General features: G+C 48.8%; 1 protein-coding gene and 1 pseudogene across 1 annotated transcript in view; one reads left to right on the top strand and one right to left on the bottom strand.

The window, feature by feature from the left end:
- The window catches only part of RAB44 (RAB44, member RAS oncogene family), a 28,666-nt gene extending 5,793 nt beyond the window's left edge, over positions 1-22,873 (bottom strand). The window contains exons 1-9 of the mRNA XM_090280425.1: positions 22,667-22,873; positions 12,812-12,923; positions 10,500-10,674; positions 9,098-9,244; positions 8,359-8,449; positions 7,866-7,961; positions 5,764-5,951; positions 3,708-5,161; positions 449-530 (exon numbers count right to left, since the gene is read on the bottom strand). Of these exons, the coding sequence (XP_090136551.1) occupies positions 449-530; positions 3,708-5,161; positions 5,764-5,951; positions 7,866-7,961; positions 8,359-8,449; positions 9,098-9,244; positions 10,500-10,674; positions 12,812-12,923; positions 22,667-22,873 (2,552 nt within the window). The remainder of the gene's footprint in view (positions 1-448; positions 531-3,707; positions 5,162-5,763; positions 5,952-7,865; positions 7,962-8,358; positions 8,450-9,097; positions 9,245-10,499; positions 10,675-12,811; positions 12,924-22,666) is intronic.
- LOC150006931 (ribosomal biogenesis factor pseudogene) lies at positions 17,897-19,648 on the top strand (annotated as a pseudogene).
- Positions 22,874-26,295: the final 3,422 nt, after the last annotated feature.

The following is a 26,295-nucleotide window of genomic DNA, read 5'->3' as shown; positions in this document are numbered from 1 at the left end:
AATAAAATAAAATAAAATAAAAAATAAAGAAACAAATAAATGAATAAATTATTTAAAAATAAAATAAAAAGAAGGAGGAATTTCTAGAAGTGGAACTGTTAGGTCAAACAAGAGGTGCCCTCAAAGTTTTGATCACTGTTGCCTAACTGGCAAGTGGAAGGCCAATGTTTTCAGAAGGACAGGCAATTGGGTGGCTGTCCCTGAGGGCCATGTAGGAGTGATCCTCACAGATGCCCCTCCTGGCTGGGTCTGCAGCCCCATCTTCCCCACTGGGCCTTGACTCATCTCTCCTCCCCTGGCCTCCTGACTCCTCCAGGGGCATTGCATCTTCTGCAGTCGGTGGGTTCTTGCGCACGCTGGACTCCTCAGCGTCGGGGCTGCCCTCCGCCCCTGGCACCCAGGCTCAGCTCAGGTCGCTGATGCCACTAACGTAGGCAGTGTCCGTTACCTCTCCTGGCCAGCTGTGTCCCAGAGCTGCAGCGCATACCACTTATCGTCCACCAGCAGTTTTTTGACCCGAAAATCCACTCCTAGGACATACAGAGAGAGTTTAGACCTACTTTTAAGTTACCATCCAGGACTTCTAGCCAGGGCTGGCCTGAACCACACCTGTCCCCAACATGGGCCCCAGGAGATGGAAACCTTCAGCTGCTGGGCTTCCCTTTTGCTCCCCAAATCCCATTTATACTCAAGAGCCCCTGTCTTCCAAGAAGCCTTCCCCGACCAGCCCACAGGGTTCACTGTCCCCGCTGCACTTTGTGCCAACACAGGGAACCTTGATGGTTTTGATCTCTGTGAACACGTGTCTTCCCAACTGCATAGCAAAGTTTATTTCTTAGTCCGGTCAGGAAAGTCTCTTTCATTATTTTGTTTTTATAACACTTGTTTCATAATCTAATTATGGCATGCATCTTCCCGCTTCAACCAGACAACAGGGTAGACAGGCAGTTTAGGAAATGGAAGGAGCACTGGCTTCAGAGGTGACTGATTGGGCTGCGAACTGTCCACCCTCTGCCACTGTACCAGCTGTGTGACCTCAGGCAAATCACTTCACCTCTCTGAGCCTCTCTCATCTGCAAGGTGGCAGGGTGATTGAGAAGATTAAATGATTTATGTCCAAGGTTTTGGCCAGCTTCTGGGATGGGGGAGGTGCTTGGGAGATGGTAATGTTTATTATCATTATTAATTCTTATCTCTTTGAAGCCCAGCCCCTTGAATTTTACAGCCCCACCCCTGACTGTGGTCACAGTTCCAGACTTTCTGGAAATATGAAGGTAATAATGAAATCCCAGGGAGGTTTCAAATCTTTGGGTGTACTGTCCTGCCAATCCCTACTTCCCAAGGAAACCAGGTGGGGTGGGGGATGATGGAGAGGGGGTTCTTTGTCCCCACCCCACCCCCTTTCCTAATAGAGCCCTAAAGCTGCAGAGCCCACTGCAGGCCCCAGGCCAGCTCAGGAAAGGGGAGTCTTCTATTAGCCTTGAGCTGGTAGGGACCTTTTTCAATGTCTTCTATGGTGACCCCATAAGCACCTGCTGCTGGCCACTGGCTGAAACCAAAACCCCCACCCCCCACCATCACACTCTCCAGAGGGAGCTGGGAGGAGTGGCAGCCCAGGACACCGGACCTCAGCAAAACAGTGAAGTTTGTAACATCTACTTCTCCTTACTGTCCTGTTTCCTGTAGGACTGAGGAAACTCAGGGTCTGCAGGAACCTCTGAGGTTATATCTAATCCAACCCGTGATAACGTCCAGCCTCTGCTTGTTCCCACTGTGTGATCTGCCTAACAGCTCTTCAACAATTCACGATTATTCTTTGCATTGAAGAACTTGCCCATTACTCCCACTTTTCCACCTCCCTGCCCATGCCCCTCCTCAGTCCACCCACACTCACAGTCTCCCCCAAAACATATTACAATGTAACCACATAAACTCTTAGGAATACAATGTTTCCTCTTTCCCAAGGAATCTGCTCTTTTACATGAGCAGCGGCGGGGGACAGCAAGCTGAACCCGAAAGAGGGTAAAACTTCCGGTATGGCAGCTCGTGCTTGGAAGTCAAGCAACCCTGGGTATGAACTCTGGGGCCCGACTAGGGCAAGAATTGAAGCAGGTCTTCAGTTTTCTGTTTCTCTCATCCGAAAAACGGGGATAGATATGGAAAAGCCTGGCAAAAATGCATATTCAGATACAACTCAGTGGCTCTGGCTCTGGTCCTCCACCCAGCCCTGTTCTCAAATGCAGGCAGGCTACGTTCTCCGCTGAGAGAGGGGTGGGAGTGGAGCAGGGGAGCCCTGAGCGGGCAGATGTTCATGGCTGGGAAAGCCAGAATCCTCCCCAGCCATGGTTAAGACAGATGGATAACAGCCACCAGGGGGCAGGAAACCGCAGCTGGGATGGGGACCGGTCTGGATCACACAGCTGGATCTCAGGTACTTGCAGCTGGCTAACTGGGTGCAGAATAGCCTTGTCTTTTTACAATTATGCAATGTGTTATATAATTGAATTTTCTGGAAACTTCTTACTACATAATAATGGGGGAGACTCGGCAATCAGGGGGAGTGTTGTAAGACGCCTGGTGTACTGTAGGTGGTCAGTAACCAGTAGCTTAGGTGACTGGTAATGGTGGCCCTGCAGGCCCCACGACCTCCTCAGCCTCAGGCCAGGCCTGCTCTGGGCTCCCCGTTCCCAATGGCTCTGCATGTTTAACTGGCTCCCCAGGTGAGGATTCTTAAGCAGAGAAATGTGTGAGAACTTGTCCTGGAGCCTCTCTCGTGTGTGGGCTGTCATTTACCCACCGGTCTGGCACTGGCCCCCCAGTTAGCACACGCCCTGACTGACACCGGGGTGTGCACCACTCCACCTCCATCCCGAAGCAGGTTTCCTCTTCCTTCCAATGCGCTTGCTTTCTGTGCTTCTCTGCAACATTCCAGTGGCTGCGTAACCCGATACTTTTAGGGAGATGAAACTGTGCTTAGGGACATTTCATTGGCAGGAGCCACTGACTTAGACATAACCAAATATTTGCTTATATTAATAACAGTAAAAATAATGAATATTTATTAGCACTTACAGTATGCCAGATATTATTCCAAGAGCTTGACACATACTAACTGAACTAACCCTTACAACCACTCTAGAAAGTCAGCACTCCTGTTCTCATTATGCAGATGAGGATTTGGGGGCTCAAAAGGGTTAAATTTGGCCATGTTCATATGGCTAGTAAGTGGCAGAAAAAGATTTGAACTCAGGCATCCAGGTTCCTAACTTACCATACTCTACAAATACATTCTGTGTAAAACATTTAACCTGCCCAAGGCAACTTCCTGCCAGAGCTGGGCTGGCTGTCCTGTGGCTGGTCATGACCATATCCATCCAGTGCGGACCCTGTGGTGGCCTGCCCCCCTGGCCATGTGGGTGGAGATTTGTTGGCTTTCCACATCAACCAGCACTGGCACCTTAATTACAGGGTGCTCTGCTGATGTGGCACATTATAAGCTAATCAGATCAATGCAGAAAAAGCAAATTGCCTGTAATTAGAGATGATTAGTAAAATATTAAGAGTTTGCCCATATAAAATACTGTTTACTGCAGGGCCTGTGGCCAGGACAGAACCTGCAGCTTCTCGAGGATGGCTGGCTCGGGGCCTGCTACGGCTTGTCGGCTGGGGCCCCTGGTTCTCCCTCCCCCCCGCAGATGCGCCCTTACCCACAGTTGCTGCCAGCCCAGTGGCGAAGGTGTTCTGGTGCAGCAGGTGCAAGAAGGATGTTTTGCCCACATTCGAATCTCCCAGGAAGATGACATGGAAGATGTGATCAGGGTCTGCTGCAGGCCCACTGCCCATGGGCTTCCCTGGGGCTGGGTCCAGTTCAGCCTCCCTGGAGGCTGTTTCTAGGTCTTCAGGCCTGATCTCTGCCCTTGGTTCCCTGGGCTGTAGGGGGCCTTGTCCTCCCTCTGCTTGAGCAGTTGTGGCTGGAGGTCTGGTTTGGGCTTCCGGCGTGGCCATGGTGGTCAGGGTTTCTGTGGGCTGCTGGGGCCCTGCTTCCCCCACGGGCTGAGTCCCCAAAGTGGGAGAGCCCCTTGGAGGTGATGGTTTTCCAGGCACAGGGGCTTCCACCTCAGCCTGAGCCTCCGATGTGTCATGTGGGAGAGGAGCGGGCAGGGAATCTCGCTGGGGCAGTTCTGAATGTCCGGTTTTCAGGTCCTGAGCCTCAGCTGGCTGCTCTGAACCAAGGCCTTTCCCTTCTTGGCCCACCTGCTTTCTCTGCTCAGCCCTGAGCTCCTCTTCCAGACTCTGCTGGGGGTGGGCAGGCAGCCCATCTGGCTGGACCTGGCCATGAGCTTCCCTTAGCCCCCCAGGACGGCCCTGCTGCACACCCACGCCCAGCTTGCCCTGCTCTGATCCCTCTGTGGGAGCCTCAGCCACACTCTCCAGACCCTGGGAGGGCTCAGCCAGCCCTGCTGTGAGGACACTGGCTTCTGGGGACCCCAGTCCTAGCTCAGACCCAGCAGTAGGGGGTTCCTGATGGAGGGCCTCTCTCTGCCTGGGTGGCTTGGCTGGGACAGGCCCCATCCGGAAGTCCTTATCATCTGGGTATGAGGCCTGGAACTGTTTGCTGAGCCCAGCTGGGGTCTCAGCAGCGGGCGAGGTTGCCTGGAGAGGGGGTCCATCCTCTAAGGGAAGCAGCACTTTGAGTGCAGCTGCCACCAGGCTCCCTGACTCCCCACTTGGGGCCCCGGGGAGACCCCAGAGGAAGTGGGCCTCAGGGCCAGGCCCTGCCTCCTCCTTAGGCGGTGGCTGCTCTGGACTGAGGTCCTGCCCATCTGGGTCCTCTCCTTTTCCTTCCTGGGCCCCGGAAGGCACCCCAGGGGGACTCCTGGGAGCTACATCCACATCTGAAGATGGCTCCTGACCAAACAGCAAGTCATGCGGCTCTGAGATGGAGATCTGCCTGACAACTCGGGGTGTCTGGGGGGCTGAGGGGGTTCTTGGGGTTGATGGTGGGCTCCAGCACAGCTGCAGGGGTCTGTGCGGGGGGCTGCTGAAGTTGCTCAGGAGCTGGTCCCAGTCATCATTGGCCCCAAACAGACCAGGCAGGGGAGTCTCCTCAGGGCAGGCTGCTTGAGGGTCGGGAGCCTTCTCTTCACCTGCTCTGGGGACACTAGAAAGGTGTGGGGAGCTCAGGTCAGAGGAGGGGCAGGTAGATGTCACAGCAATCCTGCCTCCATCCCTCACCTTCAGTTGCACGCCTCACGCTGGCCCTCCCTCCCAGTCTTTACACAGGGAGTCCTTCTCACCAGTTACGCACTCCCCACTCCCCACTTCGCCCCCTCATGCAAATGCAATCCTGCTCATCCTTCAAGGCCTATATGAAGACTTACCCCTCCAGGAAGCCTTCCCTGACCATTTTGGCCCATCCCACTCCTCTGAGCTGTAACAGATAAGAATGAGTGCCTACCTGGGACCTAGCACTGCACGACACCTGTGTGTGTGTGTGTGTGTGCGTGTGTGTGCATGCGTGCATGTGTGTGTGAGAATCTCAGTTGTGTGATCTTGGGCACATGGCTTTTCCCTCTCTGTTCCTCAGTTTCCTTGCCTGAGAAATGTAAATGATAATCTTAACCTGGCAATGTTGCTGTGAGATTTACAGAGGGGCACTGTGTGTTCTGTGGGGTGACCAGAGCCTCAGAGAACTCAGAGCCTCCCTCCTCTCTTCTAGGGAGCCCCTGGTCTCCACCCCAGCCCAGGGTGGCAGCCACTTGCCTCCGTTCCTCCTCTATCTGCCAGGACACACGGCTCCTGGTGACATTCAGGTGCCCCCTGGTCACCTGCAGCTGCTCCTGCACCTTCTCCAGCTGCCCAGCCAGGTCTTGCTGGGCCTCCCGAAGCTGCTGGTTCTCCAGGCTGGCCTCCTGGTGTGTGCTGCTGAGGCGGTGCAGCTGGGCCTCCAGCTGCAGGAGGCGGACAGAAGAGGAGAGAAGCCCAGCTGCCCTCCGGGGCAACGAAAAGCCTCCCGAGGCCATCACGGGCACAGACTGCAGGCTCCCGGAGAGCCAGCTTAAAGCAGGACTGGAGGGTTACCACTCGTTGCCTGCCAAGCTCTGAGACCTCCCACCCAGGAGACATTTGAATTGTTGGGGTAGGGAGAAGGGAGGGAAGTGTGTGAGAAACACAGATTGCCAGCACCGCAGAGGCCCGACATGTAAATGGGGTCACAGCCTCCTCTGCTCAAAGCTCCACAGTGGCTGCTCACCTCTGAGCCCCACCTGGTCTGCAGGGAGCCAGCTACCGGTCCCGTGGCCGGAGATGGAGAGCTGCCTGACCACACGGAGCGGGTGGCAGAGCCCCTACAATAGCCCCCAGGGCCCTGCACAGACCCCCCCCCACCACACCCTGTTACAACTCTGACTTCCCACCCCCACCCCCACTCTCCCGTCCCTCTGTGCCAGCCCGCAGAGCTCCTTGCTGTTCCTTGAACATTCATAGCGTGAGCCGACTGCAGGGCCTTTGCACTCACGGTTCCTCTGCCTGGATACCACACAGCCCGCCCCTCACCTCCTTCAGGTCTTTACTCCAATGTCGTCATCTCAGTGATGAAGCCTGCCTTAGCTCCCCTATCAAAACCCTTCTATCCCCCGGCCCTGCTTTACTTTATTCTCCTTAGCACTTTTGTGATCTAATACGTTATAGATTTTAGTGGCTTATTTTATCATCATCTCCCTGATTAGACGATAACTCCATAGCCAGAGGATTGTATCTATCGAGTTCCTCAGAACCCAGAACTGTGCCCAGTATGTAGCAGGTGCACCCTAAATAGTGGTTGGGTGAAGGAGTGAAGGGCCTGGGGTTGGGGGAGTTTCGGTCCACATGGGACAGGACAAAATGGCTCCATGTGGGAAGTCCAACCTCCTCAGCAGAAGGGGCCTGCTTCCATTTCCAAAGAGCAGCTGCTTCACAGGCAGCTGGGACACCAACTCGGGTCGGGAGGGCGAGACCAGGTGACGTGGACAGCCACGGCAATGGCAGCGGAGGCTCTGAGAACCGCCCCAATGCTGAAGGGATGCTCGTGTCCTGGTCACCACACTTGGTGGATTCACTGAGGTCAGTGGTTTGGAAGGTGAGGAAGGAAGAATCAATGGGGCAGGATCTCAGACTCAAAGACTTTTAGCCACAGGGCCAGCTAGGGCTGACCACAGGCTACTGGACCTGGGGTGTCAGGGCAGCAGATATTCTCACCAGAAAACCAGGTCAGGTTCAGAGACAGTCACAGCTGTGAAATCCAAAGCCCCAGGCCCCATCTCAGGCCCTCCATGCACGGCTTGGCACCTCCAATCAGCACAGCAGTTCTCTAAGGCGAGAACTCTGAACTCCACTTCCCTGATGCGGAAACCACGGCGCAGGGAGGCTGAAACCTGCCAAGGTCACTCAGCTGGCGATGGGGATGAGAGCTGAACCCACCCTTCCACCAAGCCTCTCCAGCACCGAGACCTCGTGTTAGCCCAGCGCCTTTATCTTGGACAGTGCTTCCTCTTTATTACCTCATTTTACACCCCAGCCTGGGAGGTGCAGTGATGTGGCTAGTCCCATTTACAGATGGAGAAACTAAGGCCAAGACATGCCAAGTTACGTTCTCAGATTTGCATGGCTCTTCATTGGAACCACAGGGATTTGAACCTAGACCTTCTGGCTATCGTCCTAGTCTCCCCACTGCCTTACCTGGCCTAATCTCAGAAAAGGGCCCAAGACACCTCTTTCCAGGGGTCCATGCTCATATGGGAGTCCAACTAGCCCCGTGCACCTACAGAGGAGGGGTGTCAGTCTGTGAATCCTCAGAAACTGGGCTCTCGGGAGGCCCCATTACTCACCTCCCTCTGGCCCTCAGTCAGCTGCTGCACCTCACGCTCCTTGGCCTCCAGGACCTCCTGCATCTGGGAACTGAGGGTCAGGTCCCGGGAATCACTCTGGGGAGCAGAGAGGTCTCAGGTCCTGTATTGCAGCATCTAAGACCCAGCCAGGCTGGGTCAGCCCGCCCCACACTTCACCTCCACCTGGGCCTGGGTGCAGGGTCTCAGCAAGGAGGGCTCGCAGCACAACTTCCCTGGCTTGGGCCTGGATTGTGGCAACAAGGAAACTGAGGCCCAGAGAGCAGAAGGACTAGTTCGAGGGGACACAGCCATCTCTGGCAGAGACGGGCAAGGGGCTTGGCACTCCTCACCCCATCTCTCTGGTCAGGGTAGTGAAAGGATCCACTCCCAGGAACCTCCTGCTACCCCCACACTGGCCAGCCACCAGTCCCATGGTTAGGCCGGCTGGTAGAGTAGTCCAGGGCAGGGGGAAGGCAGGCCACTGGGAGCCCACCTTGGCCTGCAGCTGCTGCTTCTCCTGGTGGATCTGCTGCTCCATCTCCTCGTACAACTGCTGGACCTCTCGTTGGTGGTCAGAGTCCCTCCTGGAAGGGGTGGGAGGTGGGCCAGGCAACCCATCAGCACCTGGGACCCTGCTGCTAGCACAGGAGGTCTGGACCTGGTTTGGAGTCCATCCTAGGGCTCATCTCACTCAGTCAGCAATCACTGACCCTCGTCACAATTATCCCAATAATAGCCGTCTGATCCATGTGCCCTTGACATAGGTCACCCCGATCCCATCACGTTGACTCCTATAACCATCGCCAAGATATTAGTTCCCCTGGCCCTGTCGCATGGTCCCCATCACTTCACACTCCGTCTTCACTTCCTTCTGTCACCATCCCCCACCTCTATAACTGAGACCCTCTGAAGGGCTGTGCCCATGCCAACTCCACGGTAAACATATGCATTGTCACCTACGTGAGCGGTGCTCGTGGAGCTGGGTGCCACAGTGGCCCTGCACCAAGACATGCTTGGCATTCCCACTCTCAATAAAGGCCCAACTCCAGAAAGTCCCCTAAGTCCCCTTCTTCCAGCTCAGCTCTGCCCATGCCAGTTTCCAGGTCCTGTTATGAACCCCTGGCCCCCTTTCTTCTGGAGAGGAGGGAATTCAACTAAGAGTCAACTAAAATGTACAGTGCTCCCACTACATGCCAGACACCAAGTGGCCGAGAACCGCCAGCCCCACTCACTTCCTCAGGGTGAGCTCCAGAACTTCCTTGTCGGCCCTCGCTTCCTGCAGGCGGCTGGTCATCTTGGCCAGGAAGCCCTCCAGGTTGCCCGCCAGCTGGGGCTCCTCCTGCCTCAGCTTCCCCCATAGTTGCCAGAGCTCTGCCTGCCTGGGGAGGAGAGGAGAGCCAGTGATTAGATATGATGGGGACCAGGAAGCAGGGAGAGTCCCAGTCCTCCTTATTAATGTCAACTCTCTAAGAGATTTTGGCACCTGGGTTACAAAAACCTATTGACCCTTGCAGGTGCAATCAAATGCCACTTTCTCCAGGAATCTTTCCCAGATGTGACCTCTCCCTTCTTGAGCCGCCTACAACACTTTGTGTCTCTGTGGTTTGGTGACTAACAGTGCAGAGGGGGACTTGGGAGCCCGATGGCCCAGGGCTTCCATCTGCTTTCTCTCTTCTTCCACTCTGTAGCTGTGTGACCTTTGGAAAGTACCATGCCCTCTCTGGGCTTATTGGTAAAATAGGGAAGCTGATACCTGCCCAGCAAGTTCTCCAGAGAAAGAGACACACCCAGGGAAAGCACCAGCTTGGGGCCTGGCTCACTGTTGGCTTTCACATGAATTTAATTAAGTCATGAAGACAGATGCCAGAGGGTGGAGCCCAAGCCAAGCTGCCAAGTGGATAAATGGCTCCCCACCACACCTGCCCCGCCAGCCTGTACCTTATGTCCCACCCTGCCTGTCCCACAACATTGGGCCCTGCCCTCTGAGAGCTTGTCCTCAAGAGTCCTGAGGGTGGGTGACCCACCTTTCTGGTTCTGGCAGCCCTGGTGGAAGATGGGGTATGGGGGAGGGACATTTTAGGCAGGACTCTTCTTCTCTGAACACAAATGAACCCCATGAGCCCAGAGCCTGAGAGTGTTTGGAGAAAAATGCCCTCCTGTCTCCAAAGCTACTCAACCCAGGACATCATCATCCTGGTATCACCCTCTTCTTGGGTTAAAAAAGGTACCCTCAGAATGTGAGTACCCTTGGGAGGCTGACAACCAGTTTGATAATCCTCCTGAGGAGCGATCATGTAGGGCAGGATGTGGGGGGGGGGGGGGCGGTCTCAGGGGGTGCACGCCTCCTGAGCAGGCATCTCCACTTGTGGCTTTATTTTATCATGTTCACTCTCCAGCCAGGAAAACAGAGGTCAGAGATTAGGCCACTTGCCCCAGGTCACACAGCTAACAAGTGGCCAAACCAGAATTCCCACCCAGCTCTACCTGGTGGCCTCCTACCTTGACACTGTGTCCAAGTGAGTCCTCTGTCCTCACCTGCACTGACAGGCAGTGCTTGTCGTGTCCCCCGTTCCCCCCCCCAAACACACACACACACACACACACACACACACACACACACTGAGCTGGCCTTACTCAGGAAGTAAGTGGCCAGGCTCCAGCTGCTCCATGAAAGCAAAGAAAGCCTCCTTCTCTTCCATGTTGGCCTCCTCCAGCACTGGGAAGCTGCTGGCCACAGATCCTCGCTTGGAGGACAGTGGCCTCCTTCTGTGGACCCTATGGGTGCTCGGACTGGAGCCAAAGATGCTCTCTGTGAGACAGAGGGGGACAGAAAGGAGCAGAGTGGGGATGGGCTCAGCTGCTGACCTCCCACTTTGCCCTTCTCCAGACCTTGGGGAAATTATTATTTCTGTTTTGGCCACAACTATACAGGACCATGTTCATACATTCTTCATGTCAACCTTGGGAGTCTGCTGAAGGTAGGCACTGTGTTCATTTTATGGGTGCCCATATAATGTCCAGAGAGGCCAAAAGACTTGCTGGAAGTCACATGGCAGCTCCAGGGTGGTGAACACATTTTTCATTCACCCAGAATATTTACTGAGCATCTACTATGTGCTGGGGACAAAACTGGCCAAAATTCTTGCCCTAGTGGAACAGACATTATAGTGAGTGCTGAAAAGGATACCTTTTTAAAAAAGTAAATTTGCTAAGTGAGCTAAAGGAATAAATAGGGTAATTTCCATTGAAAGACTAGACAGGGGCTACTTTAGAGTGAATGGTCAGGAATGCCCTGAGGAAGTGACATTGGAACTGAGATGAGAATAACAAGGAGCATGCCATGTGGACTCCTAGGGAAGCATATTCCAGGCAGAAAGAACAGCACATGCAAAGGCCCTAAGGTAGGAAACAGATTGGCACACTGAGGAGGCAAGTGGCACTCAGTGAGCCCAAGAGGTTGGCAGAGTCTGGATGGTGCTGCCCTGTGGGCCCCAGGAAGGGGTTTAGTTTATGATCCACAGGCATCGGGGAGTCCCTGGTGTGATGGGCATGATTGGATACACTTTTAAGATGGCCCTTGGAGGTGCATGGACAACAATGTTCCCTCTGCCCCACCCCCAATTCCAGGCTCCAATTCCCCTTCCCTACTTCCAGCTTCTTAATCATCAGAACCGGAGCAACCACCTCCTGAGCAGCCCCACCCTATAAATGCAGATTCCTGGCCTCCCTCACTGTTGTCCCCAAAACGTTTGGGGACTCAGCTGACCTGAGAACTCTAGATGGGTTAATGTTAATATAAAGCTGGGTTGTGCTTTGCAGGGTCCCTGGAAGGACACCACACCTTCCAGTCCCTGAGCCAGAAGGTCTTCTGCATTGAGAAGATCAGTGGGAATATTGTTTCCTGCTGGTCTTTGTCTCTTTAGGTCCTTTGGGCCTGTCTTGAGAAGCAGGTGTTGAAGTGGCCCTGCCCAGCGAGGACTAAGGGCCTGGAAAGCCCACCCCCCCTCTGCTGCTCCCTGGGACTTAGAATTCCCTTAACCAATGCCAGAATGTGAACTTCCACAGACAGAAATAAGGCCTGTGGTCTCAAGAATGGAGGGTGCTTTATTTCTTGCTCGAAGGAAGACTTTTGTTGGGGAGAAGACATGGGAGGCATCAGAAAGCAAGCCTGGAGGCCTCTTTAGAGGAGGGGAATGCTCAGGGAAGCCCCCAGCCCATGAACTGCTCTGGCTGGTGGGAGAGGAAGTATTCAGATCTCCTGGGCTACAGTCTTAAGGCTCAAACCATCTTCCTTCCCACCCAGGCTTAATGTCCTCTTCAAATTAACCTGGACCTAGTCTCCCCCATAGGAAATAAAAATGGACTTTGCTCGAAATGTTGAGGGGCCTAGCACCACAAATTGACTGGCCTGGTGGGGGAAAAGCAGGGAGGTGTAAACAACCTGCCCGAAGTGTTGATGGATAAACTCACCCTAACCGAAATGCATGTTTGGAAAGATGTGGGGTCAGCGCCTGCAGATGCACAGGCAGGGGACTCCTACGGGCCCTTGTGGGTGATGGGGAGTCTCCACTCCCCCTTCCTTCCCTCTTTCCCTTGACCTTCCCGCTTCCCCTTTCCCTTGCTCCTACAGGGCCCTCAAGTTGGCCTGGGAGTTTTCCTCTAACTCCTTTCCTTCCCTCCCTTCCTTCAATAAACTTGGTGTAAAGTCCTAGCCTGTTCTCTGGGTGATTTCTTGGAGCCAAGGCAGCCTGACATGCCCCTCTCCACAGTAATCAGGATTATCATCCACACCCTGATCTCTCTCACAGGTGTTGTGACAGTCCCCTCGTTGGTAAGGTGTCACTGTTGCCTGTGCTGTCAGCCCCGCCTTGCCCCATGCTGGGCACACAGCATGGGATGCCTGGCTGTGCAGCAAGCCCCCAGAGGCCCTCCGAGGACAGACATACTGAGCCCAGAACTGAATTCTTCGAAGGAGAGGTGTCCCTTCCGCTCCACATCCACCCAGTCAAAGATCATCTCCGGCTCCTCCTCACTGCCCAGGAAGCTGAACTTGGCCACCTGCAAGAAAGGAGTAGGCTGGGTGCTATTTCCCCTAGAGACGGCTCTGAGCCACCCTCAAAAAATGGAAGGTGTTTGTCTTCAGCCACCTTCGCCTCCCTCGCCCCAATTTTGGAGTCCCGTAGCCTACTTGAGCCATGGCCTGCCCTGAGACTCCCGGACCCCGTCTGAGACAGACCTTCCTCCAGCAGCATCAACGTTTACCTGTTGCGAGTCTCATCCCTTTAGGACTCCAATAAAGGGCAGTAGTGAATCCTCCCCAGATTGTGTTTATCAGTGTCCAAAAATTATCTGGAACTTGAAAATAAGTCCAAAAGGTGGAGAGCACACCTTTTCAGTATTCTGCAAGGGCGAAGGCCACCTAAGCATCTTCTGGACTATAGGAATGTACATAGTCCTTCTCATGGGGCTGATGAAAGGTCCCAGACTAAATAAAGTCACAGGTTAATTTGTAGGTTTGTCCAGGGGAGATGTCAATAATTTTTGTCTGATGGAACCCTAAAGATTTATGGCCCACTAGGCATTAATCAGCTTTTAAAAGTCTACCTCAGCAATCTGGTTCTAACATTTCTTTGTTAAATTACCTAGCCTTTAAAATGCTCTTTCAGCCATTTATAACAACTCTTACTAATTAATGAGCTAAATAAAATCTTTGATATGAATTTGTTTTATTTTTGCCTAAGGGTCATGAGTTTACCTTTTTGGAAATTATGTCATAACAGTTTTGGAGGTTCCATGGAGATTCCCCAGTGGACTCAGCTTCCAGAACCAAGTAAACTCCATTGGGGAGCAGTGAACCCAGGCACTTCTTGGCACTTGAGGAGAATCCTAAGTGTGATAGAACTTTGGGTGTGCTGGCTCTGTTTCTCTAGTGTTCTTTTTCTTTTTGTTGAATTTGTATTTTGGTTTTTGGTGGCAGCAATGATTTTATGGACTGATTATTCTGCAATTGTTTTGGCCTACATGATGGAGACCTGTGTCTGTTGGTTGGAAAACAATAGAAAGTCTGATTTGCTAATCTTTTGTTGGTGGTGGTACTGTTTATTTTTCTACATGTGACCTCCAATTAGTTAAGAATTTTGTACCCACTGGGAAGGAGAACAGCTCTTTGAGATCTGGACTGGTTTCTGTGTTGATTTTTGACCATATCTGGAGTTGTAGGAATAAAGCCAAACTCCCTCTAAGTCTGTGTGTCTACATGCCCATAATTCAGAAAGGCCTTTAACTCTTATTGTGTGCATGAAATAGTTTTCTACATCTGGAGGGTATTAATGACTTCAAGTCCTATGTGTCTTCTGGGAGTTCTGTATTGATTGGTTTATAGGACAAATAAGTGCTTACATAAATCAAATGTTTCACGAAGTCATAGGAAAGAAACTGAATTCCGAATGCTTGAAATGTGCTAATTTTACAAGAAATTATTAGCTCAGAAAACTTTCAAGGAGCCAGGTTCACATCATTAAGGTGAATCTTTGGACAAATTAGATTAGTTTAAGAATGCTGGTTTATAAGATACAAATAATAGTTATCTGTTTGCTTTATATTAAGTATAATAGAAGGGTCAAGATAGCGGCATAGATAAACACAGCTCACCTCCTCGCACAACCACATCAAAATTACAACTAAAATATAGAACAACCATCACCCAGAACCATCAGAAATCAAGTTGAATGGAAGTCTAACAACTACAGAATTAAAGAAACCACATCCATCCAGACTGGCGGGAGGGGCGGAGATGCAGAACTGGCTGGTCCCACATCTACAGGTGCTGAATAAAAATTCAGGAAGAATATGTTGGGAGCAAGGAGTCCCAGCCCCACACCAGGCCCCCCAGCCCAGGGTTCCAGTGCCAGAAAGTAAATCCCCACAACTTCTGGCTACAAAAACCACCAGGAGTTGAGTCAGTGGAAGAAACTTCTGAAGTTCCAACTAATTCCTCTTAAAGAACCCACACACGGACTTACTCAGACTCCCTCCTTCTGAGCTTGAGCACTGCGGTAGCAGCTTGAAAGGCACCAGTGGCATACAGGGAGGACTGAAGTGTCTGGCATCAAAGTGAGAGCTGGGGGTCAGCTTTCTCTAAGACAGAAAGTCAGGCAGAGGCAATTGTCCTTTTTTCTGAACCCCTCCACCCCATTCCCAGTAGGCTGGTGCCATATCTGAGACTCTTATCAACCTGGCTAACTGTTTGTCCCGCCCTGGAGATCCCCAGAGATTCGGTGCCACCCAACTTATAGGCCCACCCAAGCTGCTTTTCCATATGAATGCCTGGTCTTAGCTCATACTTTACAACTTCCTAAATCCTCTCAAATGTGCAACACTGGCCTCAGGACACCTCCAGCCCTCATACCTCTTGCTAAGTGGCACTGAGCCAGGCACTAGCAACAGCCAGCCTAGTTTCGCAGCTTGGCTTCACCTGGGACTCTCCAAGCCCAGCACAACTAGCAGCCATCTTATGTTGCTTTATAGCTCAGGCAGGGTGGCACTGGGAAAAACACAGGGGGAACTGAACTTGGCCTGCAACACCCAGGAAACCCCAGAGCCTACAGACCCAGTGGACTACAGACCACATCGGAGCACCACCACCCTGTCCCTGCACAGATGACTCTCCACAGAGTGTGGAGGTTGGTGGTCAGTGATCACAGTCAGTCCTTGCAGCTGACTGGCCTGGGTAAATCCCTTCCATTGATCTGTCAACAGCATTCAAGGCTCAACTACAAGAGGAGGGTGTATTCAGCCCACACAAAGGGTGCACCTCAAGTACCCAGCTTGGGTGATAGGGGAGGCTGTGCCACTGAACCCTATAGGACACCTACTACATTAGGTCATGCTACCAAGACAGGGAGTCATAGCAACTCTACCTGATATATAGAAACAAACACAGGGAGGCTGCCAGAATGAGGAGACAAAGAAATATTGCCTAAAAATTCAGACCTCCAGATAAAGAACTGAACAAAATGGAGGTAAACAATCTAGCAGATGCAGAGCTCAAAACACTGGTTATAAGGATGCTCAAGAAACTTAGTGAGGACCTCAATAGCATAAAAAAGATCCAGTCAGAAATGAAGGATACACTAATTGAAATAAAGAACAACTTACAGGGGAACAACAGTAGAATGAATGTAGCTGAGAATCAAATCAATGATTTGGAACCAAGGAAGCAAAAAAACAACCAGTCAGAACAAGAAGGAAAAATAATCCAAAAAAGAACCCCAAGGATGCTGTAGGCAGCCTCTAGGACAACTTCAAGTGTTCCAACATTCACATCATAGGGGTGCCAGAAGGAGAAGAGAAAGAGCAGGAAATTGGAAATCTATTTGAAAAAATAATGAAAGAAAAAAAAAAACCTCCCCTAATTTGATGAAGAAAATAGACATATAAGTCCAGGAAATACAGAGAGTCCCAAACAAGATGGATGCAAAGAGGCCCATGCCAGGACACATCATAATTAAAATGCTAAAGGTTAAAGATAAAGAAAATCTTAAAAGCAGCAGGAAAAAAAGCAGTTATTTACCCACAGAGGAGTTCCTATAAAACTATCAGCTGATTTCTCAAAAGAAATTTTGCAGGCTAGAAGAGATTGGCAAAAAATATTCAAAGTGATGAAAAGTAGGGACCTACAGCCAAGATTACTCTACCCAGCAAAGCTATCATTTAGAATGGAAGGGCAGATGAAGAGCTTCCCAGACAAGAAAAAACTAAAGGAGTTCATCATCACCAAACCATTATTATGTGAAACGTTAAAGTGACTTATTTATGAAAAAGAATATCAAAACTATGAATGATAAAATGTCAATAAATAATTTTCTATCAATTAAATCTAAAAACAAACTAAGCATACAAAAAGAACAGAGACAGAATCATGGATACAGAGAGCGTTTTGATGGTTGCCAAATGGAAGTGGGGTATGGGGAAATGGGTGAAGAGGTGAAGGGAGTAAGAAGTACAAATAGGTAGTTACAGAACAGCCATGGGGATATAAAGTACAGTATAGGAAATGGAATAGCTGAAAACTTACACACATGACCCACAGACATAAACAACGGTGTGGGGATTGCCTGAGGAAGTGGGGAATGCTGGGTGAAGGTGGGCAAAGGGGGAAAATTGGGACAACTGTAATAGTATAATCAACTAAATATGATTTTTAAAAAGTGTAATACAAGTATACATTTTATTTTTTGTAACATCTGGATTTTGGTTTTCTTATAAAGAAACTAGTTAATCTGAATGTACTACACTTACTTTGTCTTATTGATCAAATATGCCTACATTATTTGTACATAATGTTTAAGATTATAAAATTTTAAGTTTGTGTTCAACTAAACTGATTCATTAGTCTAACAAATTTTACACCAACGTACATATATTTTGTAGTATGTCATTTTAAACACAATTTCAAAGATCTTTAGTAACTTGAAAAACCTGAATTAATACTGTTAATTAAGAAAATGTAATACTAAAATTTTAAATGCTAAGCATAATTTAAAGTTTATATCTTTTTACTGCTTTTGTTTTTGTGCCGGAGAGCAACTATATCTTTGGGTCATGTTAATGAGTAAATTCATTTTTGCCACTTTAAATAATTGTGCCAGGGAAAGCAGAAACCCAAGTCAATATTTGTGCACTCATGTTCATAGCAACAATAATTACAATAGCTAAAAGAAGGAAGTAAGTCAAATGGATGAGATGTGGTAGATACATACAATGAAATATAATTCAGCTTTAAAAAAGGAAGAAACTTTTGACATACGCTCCAACATGGATGAACCCTGAGGACGTTATGCTGAGTGAAATGAACCAGTCACAAAAGGACAAATACTGTACTGTGTGATTTCACTTAGATGAGGGACGTACAGTAGTCAAGTCACAGAGACAGAAGGTAGGATTGGAGAGGGAGAAGAATGGGAGTTAGTGTTTAATGGGCAGAGTTTCAGGTGGGGAAGATGAGGAGGTTCTGGATGTGGACGGTGGCGATGACTGCACAATGGCAGGAATTACTGAACACCGCGTATCTGCATATACAAGTGGTTAAAAGGGTAAGTTTTATGTTAGGTATATTTCATCAGAATTTTTTAAAAAGTTGTGCTAAGGGTATGTGTGACTACAGAAAGCCATGTCATGTGTACTTGTGAGCTTTGCTAGTCACTGAGATGCTCGTATAAGACAGACAGTTCTCAATTATTTACACACACACACACACACACCTGTTTATTCTGTGAAATAGAGGTTAATTACTTTGGTTAAAAGTTATAGTCACTACAGGTGTTTGAGATACTAGGAACGGTGGCAGAGAAATCCACTGTGTCTGCAAGGAAAATGGGCTACGTTTTCGCTTTCCAAGGGACAAAGGAAGTGGTTTTTGTCTTAAAGTGTCTTGTTGTTCCAGAACATGAAAAAATATAAAAGGTAAAACCTGAACGGGTATAGAGAGTTGTAGAGGGCTTGCTGAAAGGGAATCTTATTTGCCTTGACTCGCAATATCTGAGTCTGAAAATAAGCTATGAAATATGTTGACATTTTGCCAAATTTGTCTCAGTTTTGATGGGGTTAAAAATAAATTAAAAACAAAACTTGTGAAAGTTTTAGCCATGTATTATATTAATGCAAAACTAGAATTGGGCTCCATCTCTATAAAAATGATAAATTGGTTTTAGAGGTTGCTATTTATCTTCTGTGTAAGTTTCCCAGATAACTGACCCCACTTCTCAACAGAATAATTCTCTCTGCTATGTTTCGGTTTTATCATTTTCTAATTTTTTACAAACAAAAATTCAAGAAACCTCTCTTATGAAAGAGCTAAATATTCTTGCAATCATGTTACCTCCTTCTATGTTTATTTCAAAATGTTGCATTTTATTGTCACTTTGATTAAATAGGTAACCAAGTACTATTTCTCAGACCCCCATGATCCTGTCTTAATCTAGTGGCCAGATTTCTCTGATAGCTCTTTTGATATTGCCTTTCCAATATTGGATACTAAATTTCGAAGGAAAAAAAACTTTGGAATATCTTTCTTTATATTCATTAAATACTTCACCACTATCATAAGAGCACCATGAGCAAGAAAAACAGGTGTTGGTGAGGATGTGGAGAGAAGGGAACCCTAGTGCACCTGTGATGGGAATATGATTGGTGCAGCCATTATGAAAAACAGTATGGCAGTTCCTCAAAAACTTAAAAATAGAACTACCATATGATCCAGCAATTTCACAGCTGGGTATTTATCTGAAAAAATGAAAACACTAATTTGAAAAGATATATGCTCTCCCATGTCCATCGCAGCATTATTTACAATAGCCAAGGCACAGAAATGACCTAAATGTCCTCTGACAGATGCATGGATAAAGAGGTGGTATTTATATATTTAAAAAATATATTTTTAGGATCCCGCATGTTAGTGGGAGCTGGTGCGGTTGCGAACAGTGGCCAAGAACAGACAAAAGGGGCAGAAGTCTGGGAATGTATTTCACCTAGCCAACCACAAAAACTTTAAGGCTAAGAGTAAAGCAAAACCAGTTACAACTAACCTGAAGAAGATAAACATTGTGAATGATGAAAAAGTTAACAGAGTGAATAAAGCTTTTGTTGATATACAGAAGGAGCTTGCTCACTTCTCAGAAGGCCTTTCCCTCCAACCTCTGCAGAAACAGCTGACTCCTCAGCAGTGTCATGAAAACAAGCCAGTTAATGCTGAAGAAGCTACAAGGTTAATGGCTCAGTTGTAATGCACTGGTGTTGCATGAAATTCCCCCAAACAACAATAAATTAAATATTTTATACAAAAAAATAATTTTTTAAGTTCATTGAGATTAGTTAATATAATTGTGTTTAACACCTGCTTCAACAAGTTGATCATTATCAATAAAGAAAAACAGTGTAATATTTGTTGTATGCAAAAGAAAATAAAAACTGAGGCTTTAGCCTATAATAAGATCTGATAATAAATATGGCTTGGATGCAAAAAAGAAGAGCATCATTGGAAGAACTGTGAACTCAGAAGAGATGTTCAGCCTTTCTGAGGCTAAGTTTATATAGATAAAATGCTATTAATAGAACTATTTTAGAAGTTGCATGCTTTATAGGAAGGCCATGGAGATTTCTCAATGCCTTTGCTATCCATAATATGTCCTTATCTTAAGGGGAAACACTGGTCAAACTTTATGAAATAGTTATGTAATGTACCCCAATAGAGAACTTGACTTTCTTCCACTCTGATATTATTAGTTACTGAAACTAATAACCACAGCCTTAGTCTCGTTACTAAACAAATTTCTGCTTTGCCTGAAGGCTAGGTTAAAAGTTGTAGGCCACAGTTTTGTCCCTTCCACCAAGAATAGACTCAAAGCCTGTGGAGAAGGACTGCACCAGGATCTCTGAACTACTGTTGCTTCACCCGGGGACAGGACGCCGAGCTGACGTTAACCACCCTTCAGACTGAGCTGGTGGGCTGACAATTTCTAGGACTCTTTTGAGTCCTGAAGCAGCCAGCTCACCCAAGATCCAGCAGAACAAGAATTAATTCCGTAGAACTGAATGAATGAATCAAGGAAACCTAGTTGTGGTTATGTGTTGGGAATATAGTTGGTATTATTTTTATTGTTCTATTTTTATGGATCTCTGTCTTCTTGAGCTGTCTCTAACCTTCTGTTTAGTATATTATGGCTTTGGGACACTGAAATTATTTTAAGTGGTATCTGAATCTCACCGACCCCCTCCTGGTTCAGAAACCAATACTTTTACCAAATATCCTTACTTTCCATGGCAACACAGTCATCTACACAGGTTCAGTAAGAATCTGTCCTCCTTTTGGCTGAGATACAGTTAGATAAATCAATTGGGTAATGGTAGCATCATATTGCAGGATTCTCATTCAATCAGGTGTGACAAGTCCTCCGCAAGGCTCATGCAGCCAACGCCTGCAAAACCCTCCCAGGAACCAGGTGACAAGGAAGGCCACTCGTGGGCAGGAGAGGGACCTTAGAAAATGGGAACCTTAAGAAGAGAGGAAATCCTTCACATTTTTAGGGGCTGCAGATGAAAGCTGGTGGGAAGAGGGTCTTGGGTTGGTTTCCTGGCCTTAGGATCGACATGGGGTGGCCAGCTTTAGCACTGAAAGGGCCACAACCCTGATTTCCTTCCAGTCCCAGGCAGACTGAGACAGATGGTCACTCTAGACAGCAGAGCAAATAACAGAGATTTTTGGTCTGAAACTTGGAAATAAGGTCGACAGCACGTCCTTTCAAGCACTGTATAGACTAGGAAAATGCACTTAGTTCGTCTCATTGTTTACATTTAATTAAAAGACCCAGACTTACTGAAGTTACTTGTTAAGTTATAGATTTTTGTCCAGGAGAGATGAAAATTATTTTTCCTAGCAGAGCAGATAACCCCAAAGATTTATGGCGTGTTGGACATGAGTCCAACATGAATTAAGCAATCTTATCATAACCCTCTTTTATAAAATTGCCTATAAAAATCCTAGCTTCTCAAATGTTTGTTTGTTTATTTATTTATTTATTTATTTATTTATTTAAGCCTCATCCCTGGACACTTTTTCATTGCTTTTAGAGGGGGGGGGGGAGAGAGAGAGAGAGACAGAGAGAGAGAGAGAGAGAGAGAGAGAGGGAAATCTATTGGCTGCTTTCTTGTACGTGCCCTGATTGGGAGTCAAACCTCCAGCCCGGGTATGTGCCCTGACTGGGAATCGGACCTATGACCTCTTGGTGTACAGGATGATGCTCCAACCAACTGACCCATGCCAACCAGGGCTAAAATGTTCTTTAAATCCATCATAACATCTTACTGGTTACCTCATTAATTAATGACAATAATGATTAGGTAAGACCTTTGATAAGTGCTGATTTTATGTTTACTTGAAAGCCTTTTTTTAAAAAAATCCTTTTGAAAATTATATTTTAATATCAACCATTCATACTTTGTTGTGGCCCTGAAGCTGGATAGGAAAGGTCAGTTTTGCTGGGAGAAGAACAAAGTCTGGAACATGAAGCAGTATCAGGAGGAGACAGCAGGCACAGTGAGACTCTAGCAACCCACATGATCCTTTGCAGAGAATGAGGAAAAAACCAGAGAAAAATCTGTCAATCTGATCTAGGCCACAGCCAAAGACTCCTTACTGGGAGACACAACCATGGCTGATCTTATGTTTCATCCAAGTTGATAGTCATAGATATGATTTGATTTCCAGACCTCTGACTACTTCCCAGGGTAAAATTCCGTGCTCAGTGGGCCTAAAATTATATCATTTGCAAGTTATTTCTTTGGCTTAAAGTCCTTTCCTTTGTTAAACTGTAAACATTTCTGCCCTGGCTGGTGTAGCCCAGTTGGCTGGAGCCACGTCCTGTACACTGAAAGGTCATGGGTTCAATTCCTGGTCAGAGCACATACCTAGGTTGTGGGTTCAATCCCCAGTCGAAGCCTATATGGGAAGCAACCAATCAATGTTTCTCTCTTACATCACTATTTCTCTCTCTCCCTCCCTCCCTCTTCCTCCCTCTCTCTGTAAAATCAATATACATATTTCTTAAAAATGTAAATGTTTCTGAAAGAGGGTAACACATAAAACCTTATCAGCCATTTACACATTAGTACAAACAAATTCCTGGCTTTTTTTCTGAGATCAAAGTTTAGATGAGAGAAATGGGACAGGGCAAGCAAGCCCTGAGTTACTAGGATGGCAAGCCTTGAAAAAGGATTCAGGGGATAGGACAGGGTCTTTGACTTACCGCCAGGTCCTCGCGGGTGACAAAGCCCCTCTCCGTGGCACCACAGGCCTGGAAGAAGCTCTGCAATTCTGCAGCTGCCTGGGAGGACCAGGAGTGTGGCTCTGGAACCGCAGGGGCATCCTGGCCAACGGCGGGATCTCGGGTCTGCCGCCGGCGGCTGGAGCCCAGTTTCCGGCCTTTTCGAGTCACTCTCTGTCCAGTCTCCATTCTGCTTTGGCCTGGGGACAAAGAATGGTGACTGGGCTGTTGCACACAGTCACTGCCTGCTGAAATCACTCCCATGGCTCCCATTAACCCTGGAGAAAAGCCACCCTGGTAATGCAGCCTTGCCTGATTGGACTCCCACTGGCCTCTCTGAACTCATGGCCTCCAGCACATCCTGCTCAGCGCCTTTGACCTTTCTGTTCCCTCTGCCTGGAATGCTCTTCCCCAAGCTATTCACAGGCCCTCATCTGTCCAGCCTTCTCTGGTTGTTACAATAAAGAGCCCCTTGTGCAGGATAGGTTTTGTTTAGGACTTGGGGGTGGTTACAGAGGGTCATCCAGAGTGTCACTGTCTGAAGACCTGAAGCACCTTGTGAGCCTTCTCTCCTGCTGTTCCTCCAGCTCATTTCCTCAAGCCCTACCTTCTGGGAGGGGATCCCTCCACGGTTAACTACTCCCTCTCTCAGTTTCGCCTCATCTCCAGCCTTTTCTTCTGCTCAACACCATTTCTCCACTCTTCCCATACACCCAATACGGCATCAGGAGCTCCCCGACACGTGACTTTGCTGGATGTGCCCGTCCTTCACTCCCCCAACCCCTCCTCTCGCAGTCCCCAGCAGCTTTCTCAACTGCTCCCCACTCCTAGGACGCAAGATTACTCCCATCCTTGCTCCCTTTGCCCCAACCTCCCTGACTCTTATCCCCTCACCTAGCCGATGCCTCTTCCTGCCCCAGCTTAGAAACTGCCTCCTCCAAGAAGCCTTCCCTGCAGCCACGCCCAACTTCAAGTAGGGTTCAGCAGCCCCTTGTCTGTGGCTCCATGATGCCCTGGGCTTCCCTCTGGATGTTACTGTGCTGCTTGGTTCACATCGTTCCCAGCTCCTTGGCACAAGGTAGGTACTCATGTAAGGGTTGTCCAATTCATTAACTAGGGTCCTTTCACCTGTCATTGAAGGTCTTTGGTCAGTCAGTCAATTAACAAGGATTTTGATGGATAAGGCTTTGTCCAGTGAGGCCCCAGGGCAAGAGAAAGGGAGGCTGGAATTTGGAAGGATTAGTCAGGGGCTTGCCCTGGGTGAATTGAGTCTGAGGTACACAGAACTGTATGGGCTGGGAGGGGCTTGGTGTGCACATGGTCAGGCAGCATCCTGTGGGCTGTTGGACATGAGTCAAGCTCTAAAGGAGGCAGGTAGGGTTTAAAAGCAGAGACCATCATGTGCAAAGGAACTGAGGCAACAGGACAGGACACCCCCTCTGGGCTTTCTCTGTTGCGGCCAAGGATCACTAACAGGCTAAGTGGAAGGGTCAGAGAGCTCTGCCTCAGGGATGATGGGTCCTTTCCAGGTGACTGGAGCCACTGGTCCAGCCTCCCCTTGGGCAAATTCCCTCACACCACGGGTCCCTAACCTCCGGACTATGGACTGGTACCGGTCTGGGCCTATTAGAAACTAGACCAACTCAGCAGGAGGCGAGCTTGAATGAATGTGCTTGAAACACCCTGAAACCATCCCTGCACCCCTGGTCTGTGGAAAAATTGTCTTCCACAAAACCAGTCCCCTCTGCCAAAGAGATTGGGGACTGTTACCTCACACAGAATGCACAGGACTTGAAAGAAGCAATTCCTCTCTCTGGGGAGACCCCCAAACTTGAATGTGAAGTAGCCTCTGTCTCTTCCTGTCTGTTTTGTCTTTCCATCTCTGTTCCCTTGCCTTCACTCTTGGGGCCTTCCAACTCTGTTTGCAGTGCGGTTTCACCATCACAGGTGACAAATTGCAGTGGTATGCTGGGGCCAGGACTAGGGGAGCTTTGGAGCCCCTCACGCCCATCTCTTCCTCACCTGGTGGCTTGAACTCAGCCACTGTGGGAGCACTCACTCCGTGCGAATTGGCAAGTGCGACAGATCAGGGCCTTTTCCCTCCCTGATTGGTTAGCAGCAACCTCTCCTGAGAAGACTCCCTTCTGCCCAATGCCTCCCAAGATCTAGTGTGCACTTAAGTGACAAGCATACACTGAGCACCAGCTGAATGTCGGCAGAGTGGTAAGCAAGTGTGCACATGGTGGTTCCCTTGGGTGAACTAGAAATAGGCGCCCCGTCCCCCATGGCAGTTTACCCCTGACTCTTGACTCATAGATGTGGAAAAGGAGGCCCAAGAAAGGAGGTGACTTCTAGTCACAGTGCTTTGGCGTCAAACTCTGCCTCTCCCAGTCCTGCTGCTGGCCAACTGTGTGACCTTGGGCAAGCCACTTTCCCTCCCTGTCCTTCAGTTTCCTCATTGGAACACGAAAGGAGTATTGTTCACTACATGGGGATGACAAAATTAAAGTTGAAGTGCCACCCCCCGTTCTGGCTTTATTTCCTCTTAGCACTTGTCAGCTTCCCAGAATAGTCTTTCATTCAATTACTTTGTAAAATTTCCACCTCCTCTTACTAAAATAGAAGTCTCATGTGAGTCAGGAGTTGACTCTTGTTCTCTGCTCCAGCCCCAATGCCTAGAACAGTGCGCTGCATACAGTCTGCACTCCGTGAACATTGGCTGAATCTATAATCCATGCAAAGCACACAAAGCTATGCCCAGCATACAGTGACGGCTGGTAAACATGGCAATGACCATGGTGGTGACGACATGGATGAGGATGACGTTCCATTTGAGCCTCATTAAGGCTGGGTATTGTACAGATATGATTTATCCCTACTTAACAGATGAGGAAACTGAGGAAGGACGGCTCCAAGCCTCAGAGGCGTCAACAGCAGAACCAGCACCAGATCTGTTGGTCATGGGATGGACTTCCCTCAAGACCACTTCCGGGAGCGGCAACCTCTTGGTGGCAGAAGGCCTGCCTGTGGATCACAGATGTCTGCCCGAGCAGGCGTGGGAGGGACAAGGGCTTCATGGAGCAGAGCAGGGGGGCAGGCTTTACTCAGGGTTGTGAGACTTGGAAAGTAAAGTTTCACATGCACTTCCGTTGGTGGAGATAACACACACGAGGCAGCAAGATAAGATTCCCATTACGGAAGCTTCTAGAACTGATGAGTTGGGGAAAGTCTACTGTGATATGTGCGCCACAATGCAGAGTCTGTCAGTCTCCATAAGTCAAGGAAATTAGAATCCTGAAGTAAATTCCCTGTGGTCATATTCCAGGACATAGGATATGCTTAATGTCCCTTTTGGGAAGTTCCTATGCTGCATCTCCACAGCCCATTTTCAGGAGACATTTTATAAAAAAGAAGCACCCAGCCCACACTCTGCCACTGGCCCCAGCCTCAGCCTTCTGAGTCAGTCAACATTTCTTTCCCTGGAGGCCACTCATTGGCCTCCACTTCCATGTCAGAAGGCCTGGGGCAGAAAGGCCACGGGTGCCGACCAGCCAGAACCGCCTCAGAGTACCTGTCACCATCAGTCAGAGCCAGTGTTTGTCCCTCACAGC

This window comes from Furipterus horrens, unplaced genomic scaffold (genome assembly GCF_987537825.1).
Source record: "Furipterus horrens unplaced genomic scaffold, mFurHor1.1.pri manual_scaffold_6, whole genome shotgun sequence".
NCBI lineage: Eukaryota > Metazoa > Chordata > Mammalia > Chiroptera > Furipteridae > Furipterus > Furipterus horrens.
The sequence above is the reverse complement of the archived record's forward strand: the minus strand, read 5'-3'. Positions and strand labels throughout refer to the sequence as shown.